The following is an 8,119-nucleotide window of genomic DNA, read 5'->3' as shown; positions in this document are numbered from 1 at the left end:
AAATATAATTTAATTGGTGAGTCTCTAATCTAAACCATCTTAGAAGATTATTTTTATTTATTTATTTATTTCTAATTGCTAATTTCAAATTTATTGAGATTCTAGTATCTTCTATTCTTTTGCATTATTTATTTGTTTGTATAAGTCTATATTATAGATGAATTAGTAAATTTAAAAATACTTATATTTTATAAATATAAGGATATCAGAATAATTAAAATTTTCTAAAATAATATTATTAACTACTTAATATTTGATTAAAACTTAACATTATTTTTTAGATTTATTTATATTTAAATTATTGTTATTTTGGTTATTATCTTGATTTTTCTTCATTTTAAAGTTAAAATTTATAAATTTCATGGCTTAGTCTTATAAAAATAATCACTTTTTCTAATTATTTTATTATTTCATTTTACTCATATTCAATTCATAATTTTTTTAGAACAAATATTAATGCTTTATTTTATTTTTTACAGTATTTTTATAATGTTTTTAAATTTCTATTTTAGTTTTTATTTCTTTTACTTATTAAAGTTAATGAAAATCTTATTAAGATTAATTATTTATGTTTTTTGATAATTATATACTATATGTTTTCAATTTTCAATTTTTATCTAATTCTCTAATAAATCATTTCTTCAATATGGATGTAACATTGTTTTACATGTTGTGAAGGCAGAATGCTTACTTTTAATACAAGCTCTATTTTTGTATGTGTGAATAACATACAATTTATATGGATTTAGACTATTCCATGGCTAGATGTGAGAAACATGTCTTACATACATGACACAAGTTTGATTGCAAAATAATTAGTAAATAAATTCCTTGATTTCAGTATTTAGATATCATTTTGAAGGTGGAGAGATAGAGACCGATTCCTGTGAAGGACTGAGGGCGACATTGGAAGATGTGAAGCTGTGCCAAGACTGCGAAAACGGTATGGAACTAAACCCACCAAGGCCACAAAATGATTCGAAGCCCATTTGAAAAAAACCTCAAAATAAATATTATATAAATAAAAACGCTTCTTCTAGATGTGCTCTGAGAAGCACATCGCCTGAGGAAGTTGAGCACATCTAGAAACAACGTCGACAGATTCCCCGAATGCTGCGTTGGATCATCATGCAACAATGTAACAAAGAGTTAAAAACTGCTCAGCTGCGACAGTGTGGAGTGAGTTGCAAAGGTGAGGGCTTGTAAGCTTTTTTTTCCCGAAGGTTGGTTGGTCGGTGAGGATTTGACCTTGGGATGATAGATATTCAAGGAAGAGGAGTTTTATCGCCAGCGCCAAATGGGCTTGCAAAATGGGATTTTGCGGGGTGAAATGGGAGGACGATGGGTGGCTGCAACAATACATGCAGTAAGTAAGCCACGGAAAGCTTGCAGCAAAGTCTGGAGGCAGGGCAGGAATTTAATGAGCAAGTGGTGACGTCAGAAGCACCACGCACAGCCTTGAGGGGCTTCTTTCCGTGCCAAAAATAGCACTGGTTCAGAAGCAGCTTTCTGCCCTACAAGGCCACTAGAAGCCACAATAGAAAACAAGCATAAAACAATAAAAAAATAATAAAAACACACACGGTTTTCTTCCTGAGAGCCTTCCTACCCACCAACTCGCACTACGGAAACATGCGACGTCAGTAAGTTCGACAACGCCGCTCCGGTAAGTGCTGGACTGCTACAGTACCTATGATCTAAATCAGACATATTTACTTTTTTTGACTCCGTAGTCACTGACGTTGTTACTCGTAAGCTCCATTCGCGGTGCCATCACTCTGCCAAGACTACAACCTCAAAATAAAGACAAGGCAGGGTTGTGAGGGGATTGTGCACAAGCCGATTCAGCTCCGGAATGATCTTGTGTGGATGCGACTGTTGAACAGCCTCTCGGAATGGGTTGCATTTGGAACCTTGGGGCGTTCGCGGGAGACTATTCACCATCCATGCATCCTGCTCCGCGCGAGCGTAACCTCACGTTTTGCCAGCAATTCGCTAATGATGCGAATGTAATCGACTCGCGAGCTGGTAATGTTAAGTTGGGTAATAAATGGACATGAACGTTCAGATATAAAAAGTATGTGTACGTTGAAGGAGCGTGTTTGACGATTGGTGACGCACCGGCAACCCGACCTTCTGGGCCCGACCAGTCACCCTCTTGGGGTTCATGTCCTTCCAGCTTTCACGCTTTCCGCAGCTATTCCATCTCGCGTTTCCCTTCTTCTCTTTTGCACAACTCTATTTGTCTAGTTAGTCCACTAATTGCAAAAACCCCCTTGAGAGAAGCTCAGCTGAATTCCGCAGGCGCTTTGGTCCCCATTAAGCTTGCTATCAGATGTATGAGGACTCGCATTGCGCTAATCCGGAATTAACCGTGCTGTGATGAGGACAGTCAGTGAAACGGTGACGCTTGCGATTGACAGGAGTAAGTCATGGCGCTGTGTTCTGCAGGGATTCCGTGTTGGCACTGAAGCTGTTGTCGAAGGAAGTAGTGGTCAGCATTGAGTCATTTATGTCCCAGGGTCCTCTCAGGCTTGCTCTTCGAAGTAGATTTTGCGAAGGACGGTGTAGTTGCGCTTGTTGTTTGCCAGCTGTGATTTCGCATCATGGGCACCGATTTGCGCTCCATTGCTTTCTAGCGCTTTGAGCTTGGGTGTCTGGCTGATTGGGAGTAAGCCGGGCAAGGCATTCGGTGAAATCTTGTAACACAGATAAGCAGCCTTAGCTACTTGCAGACACGACAGTGCAATTGCGGCAAGGAATTGATCGATTCACTTCTCGTACACTGTTTTTGAACTTTAATATGCTCCATAGATTTCATATGGAGATGTTTAATTCGTGTAGAGTAGAATATATGTTTCGAATCCCACTAACTAGGTCGGACATGACGCGATATTCTAGTAGGATTAGAATGCACAGGTGGCTATGGATGCAAGCAGCCATAGCTGTACTCACAATGTTGTTTGCAAGGGGGCCTGGCGTCCACGGACAGGATTTAGGAACATGGGAATTGCTTGTAGATAATGCAGGTATAGCAGCTATGCACGCCGCGGTCACCCGCTTCGGAACCGTGGTGCTTCTAGATAGAACCAACACTGGAGCATCTCAAATTGCCTTGCCAGGTACGTAACAGGCACGCTCTTCATAGCCTATGCGTCTGAATTATTCCAGTCATTGCAACATACAAGCCAGCTAAACAATCCACCGAGAAGCAATCAAATTCGCCCATCAACACGTCCTCCGTGTTCGAAAGCAAGCAGTTCCTGTTTAGTTCCCTAGTGTGCAGTCGACCCAGTCATGGACAGCTGCAATTGGGTTTTCTAGGTTTGCCAGATTGCGCATCATCCATCCATTGCAGTGCAATAAACACGAACTCCTTTTCTATGTCAGAGATCAATTGCACGCTAATCGTATTGCTAACCATGATTGCCAATCACACTTTCTCCAGACGGTGTGTGCAGGGACAGTAATGACATGGTCTTGAAGCACGATTGCACTGCACACTCCGTGTTGTTCGATCCCAGTACCAACTCTGTCCGCCCCCTGACGATTCAGACTGACACCTGGTGCTCCTCCGGACAGTTCATGCCTGATGGCACGCTCATGCAGACCGGTGGAGACTTTGAAGGTGTCAGAAAAGTCAGGTCTCTACTACTCTCTATACGCTTCTCATGGTTGTACCTTCCCGAGGTTTAACAGGCAATCATAGTCCCTCGGTTCCTGCAATCACCGCAATGCAGTACTTTAGCCTTGTAATCAACATCGATCCTCACATTCTTCTTCATTTCCTCCCTACTAGCTGAAGTTAATCTACAAACTTGCACACAAGCTTGGTACATTTACAACGAAAAGTCTGAGTAGGTTGAACAGAGAATGTTGAAATTCCTACCACCGCGGAAAGAGCGTGTTATTGCTACCTGCAGAACCCTTTTCTGACGTTACCCGTCGATCACTTTAGCGCTTCAGAGAGTATTCTAACATGTTTGTGTTCATGGTCATCGACCAGAACGTTCACTCCATGTCCAGCAACTGAGACATGTGATTGGGTAGAGTCTACGGAACTGATACTAGCATCACCGCGATGGTATGCTACCAATCAGCTCTTACCTGATGGGCACCAGATTATCATCGGAGGAAGGTCGGCATTCAACCTCGAGTACATGCCGCCATCCGCTGCTAGCAGCGCAGCAGCTCTCTACTTCGATTTCCTGAACGCAACTAACGATGCGCAGAATGACAATCTCTACCCTTTCGTACACCTTCTGCCGGACGGGAACCTCTACATCTTCGCCAATCAGGATTCGATCGTTTACAACTATGTGGCCAACGCTGTGGTGAAGCGCTTCCCGAAGATTCCGGGAGGACCTCGCAACTACCCTTCAGCTGGCTCCTCGGTTATGCTACCTCTGCTGGCGTCGAATCAATTCTCGACTGTGGAGATTCTCGTCTGCGGGGGTGCGCAGTATGGCGCGTATCTGGAGCCATGGAAGCATTTGCCTTGTTCCACCACGTGTGAGAGGATCACAGTGACAGACATTGATCCCATTTGGGTCGAAGAGATCATGCCTGTCGCTAGGTGCATGGGAGACATGGTCCTTCTGCCCACTATGGACGTCCTCATCATCAACGGCGCTGCGAAAGGTGAGGGTCCGCAGCGTGCTCGGCTCAAATTTCCTCTCCTAGCAACCAATGCAGTGTGAGGAATTAGGGTTGCTCATGTCTCCTTTCATTGATGTCTGCAGGATCGCAAGGTTGGGGAAACGCTATCGAGCCTGTCTTGAATCCGGTTCAATACTCCACATACGCTGCACCTGGAGAACGATTCACAACTATGGCCCCGTCCACGATCCCTCGCTTGTATCATTCCACCGCGAGTTTGCTGCAAGTAAGCACTGGCTTCGTAATCTCTAAACCCACTGAATTCCTCAGCCTTGAGCTTTTCCAATTGCCTCACGGAGCTTGCCAACTGAACCCCAACTGGCTGTTTGCCCATGTGTCAGGATGGCCGGATTCTTTTAGCAGGGAGCAACTCCCACCAGTTCTACACATTCACAGGAGACTTCCCGACTGAGTTACGAATTGACGCTTTTTCCCCGCCTTACCTTGCCCCTTCACAGGCCGGCAACAAACCTACGATCAGTGTCTACCCCCTTGTGATCACCTACAGTGCTCCATTCACTGTGACGGTGAGCGCACCTTTGGCCATGGCAGGGGTGTCAGTTAATCTCATCAGCGCGCCCTACAACACACATTCCTACTCTCAAGGGCAGCGCCTTGTGAGCCTGAATGTCGGCGGGATTGTGCAAGTGGCGCAAGCGAGCGTGTACCAGATCACCGTTACCGCCCCTCCCAGTCCCAGTGTAGCACCCCCGGGGTACTACATGATGGTTGCGGTGAATCAAGGTGTGCCGAGCTCGGCTGTATGGATTCAGTGCTCGCAAGGGATGTGAGTCAGGTTTGAATCCTCTACACGAAAAGAGTAGGGGTAGGCTTCATCTGGTTGAGAATCCCTGCAGTTTTAACGTCACAGAGCTGCGAAATCCATCTCTACATAGTTTTCTGCCTTTCGACATTGAATGATTCCACGACTGTGGGTCCCATCACAAGGCATGTCGAATTGGAAATAGATTACCTCTGTGAGAGAAGGCAGAGATATTATGGATCACCAGGGGAAGGTTGTGAACCTGCACTGTCTGCTTGGAGAGGGCAAGGTTGTGAACCTGCACACCGGCTTGTATATTAAAGAACTTCTATACAGACGAATACAGGAGGTAGAGAATAAAATTTCCACACCCTCCCACATTTGCATGGTCGGCAACGTCGTCGACGCAAACAGCTTCATCGGCGTGCACAATGCCGGAGACAACCAGCGTGGGCTCCTCTCCGTTCGAGGCAGCACACAAAAAAACCTTGCCCGCACCGTAATGCAAAACTTGCACAGCTTCATCAAGGGTTGGGTCCTCATCACATACCTCTCTTTGCTTTCTTCGCCATTCCTCTTAGTTCTTCCATGAGTGGTCCACAAACTCTATCTCATCGTACAGACGGGGATTGGATCAACACGAGGTGGGTAGACTGAGCACAGCTGCTGTGCCGGGACAAGTCAGTCAATCCTGCAGCGCTAAGGTATGAGAAAAAAGGTTGTTGAAATCCTCTTCTTTCCTCCCATGAGCAAGCTTCCATATGCAAAAAGCTGTAAGAAGCAAGGTGGAGGGAGCTCAACCTTCTCCATGGACTTGAGCAACAACAACACCTCAGAAAACATCACTTCAGACACACACGGCGTCATGGAGAGGGCATGTGGGTAGCGGTGAAAGGGATTCAGATATGAAAAAAATGTATATTTCTCCTTCAATAATACAATTCAATCTGATTACTGCATCTCCTGATGATTATTCTTATTCTTATTATATGTTTTGATTAAGTGTATCAATCAATCAGGTTGAGGTACAATTACCTCAGATTAGAAATGCTTGTGTAGTAGTGGAGGGCCAAACTCCAGCTATTGTACATTGTATTTCCCTACTGTAACGGCCCCACTTCCATTCAGCCTTAAGGCTGCTTATTTCAGATACCTGTCTGTCATCTTTTTCTCTTTGCAAGACTGCAGTCGTGCATGTACAGTTTGCTATGGTTGTTGCACCTTCGTTACTTCTACGACTTCTAGTCTTGTAAAGTTGGGTGATGGGTTGTGATGAGAAGAGTTTGTGTATTATTAAGTCTAGTTGGGGCTTGACACCTCTTAAAAATTAAATTAAAAAAAGAAAAAGAAAAGAGAAAAGCATTGTATGTCTGCCGCTACTTTCAATAGAGAGTGGGTCACATTGTATTGCAGGCTGGGTGGATAAGTGTTTCCTTGAGATAATAATAGATTTTTAATTGTTTTGATTTATCAGAAGAATGGAAGTCGATAATGAAGAAAAAACCATATATTATAAATTTGCAAGTCAACAATAAATAAATATATATATATATATATATATATGTGCATGAAAGTTGAATTTGAATTTGAAGTGTGAATCATGCATGACAGAATACAGCATACAGCGTTACCTTTGGTAATATGATGATCATTATATTATTGTACCAAAGATTTGTGTTGAGAAACCTATGGAAATTGTCAAACTTAATTAAGTGCAAAACGAAATGAATATTTTGATATAGCTTAAAATTTCACAAATTTCATGAAAAGCGTCTTCAAGTCCAAAAAAAAAGAACAGTGTTAGTTAGATAAATGTCTCTTTAATTCAAATAATTAAAAAATAATAAACACGCATACACACACAATTAATTATTACAAAACCTAGTATATTCCGACATTAGAAGTAGATTTTGTAATCTTATTAAAAATAATTGTTTAGTTCCTTGTTTTTATCTCAATATAAAATTTATTTCATTTCACAATTACATAGTTTTATATTATTAATGTTTTGATTTGAAGTTTGATTCGAGCTCTAAATTTTTTTATAGTAAATTATTTTGTTGAATCCTACAAGAATTGCAATGCACAAATCACACACATAAATATTTCAAATTCTGATTTTATTTGTTTTTATTTTTATTTTTATAAATTTTATTTCTAATCCTGGATTATGAACTACAATTTTGATAGCTATGTATGTTTTGCACGAATTTAAAGGTGATATTATATTGCAATTAAAAAGGATTAAAACTTAGCTACAACTTATAAACTAGGCCAATGATGTCCTAGTAAATATCATAAGAAATATCCCTTAAAAATGATTTACAAACTGGTTGAATTTTTTTTACTAAAACAAAACCTTTTGATGTTAATTGGGTATTGAAATTTTAAATTGACAACTATTATAGAAGTATGAAATTCTTAAAAAAATATTTAATAAGACATAATTATAAAATATAAGCAATGATAGAATATGTATTATTTTAAATACCAAATACTGGTCTGAAAATATATACAACAACCATTTTGAAGTATTTTGATGGTGCAAAGATATAAAAGCCACTATTATAAATTATAAATTTCAAAAAAAACCTACCAAATAAATTAACATATAAAAATTGAATGAAATAAAAAAAATAAAATACTTCATTAAATTTTGCCAAATCTATTATTAAATCATTAGAAATAGACAATTCT

The 8,119-nt window shown here is 40.9% G+C and overlaps 1 protein-coding gene across 2 annotated transcripts; it reads left to right on the top strand.

The window, feature by feature from the left end:
• Nucleotides 1-2,110: 2,110 nt before the first annotated feature.
• Nucleotides 2,111-6,381, top strand: LOC112284134 (aldehyde oxidase GLOX). Of its 2 annotated transcripts, none has more exons than XM_024523721.3 (5): nt 2,111-3,122; nt 3,449-3,644; nt 4,007-4,641; nt 4,743-4,885; nt 5,001-6,381. In XM_024523721.3, exons 1-5 carry the CDS (start codon nt 2,804-2,806, stop codon nt 5,448-5,450), a joined length of 1,743 nt encoding a protein of 580 aa, XP_024379489.1. In that variant the 5' UTR covers nt 2,111-2,803; the 3' UTR covers nt 5,451-6,381. The 2 variants fall into 2 exon arrangements, with proteins under 2 accessions (XP_024379489.1, XP_024379490.1); XM_024523722.3 differs by having other exon boundaries at nt 2,731-3,122; nt 3,462-3,644.
• The last annotated feature ends 1,738 nt before the right edge of the window (nt 6,382-8,119 follow it).

Source organism: Physcomitrium patens, chromosome 6 (genome assembly GCF_059467195.1).
Source record: "Physcomitrium patens ecotype Gransden chromosome 6, ASM5946719v1, whole genome shotgun sequence".
Lineage (NCBI taxonomy): Eukaryota > Viridiplantae > Streptophyta > Bryopsida > Funariales > Funariaceae > Physcomitrium > Physcomitrium patens.
The sequence above is the reverse complement of the archived record's forward strand: the minus strand, read 5'-3'. Positions and strand labels throughout refer to the sequence as shown.

What these genes read in the sequence shown, in the direction of transcription:
- LOC112284134 (XM_024523721.3), top strand. Translation starts at nt 2,804, where the DNA reads ATGCTCCATAGATTTCATATGGAGATGTTTAATTCGTGTAGAGTAGAA. An exon ending in ATCTCAAATTGCCTTGCCAG is followed by an intron (nt 3,123 to 3,448) that starts GTACGTAACAGG and finishes CACTTTCTCCAG; the next exon opens with ACGGTGTGTGCAGGGACAGT. An exon ending in GAAGGTGTCAGAAAAGTCAG is followed by an intron (nt 3,645 to 4,006) that starts GTCTCTACTACT and finishes GTCATCGACCAG; the next exon opens with AACGTTCACTCCATGTCCAG.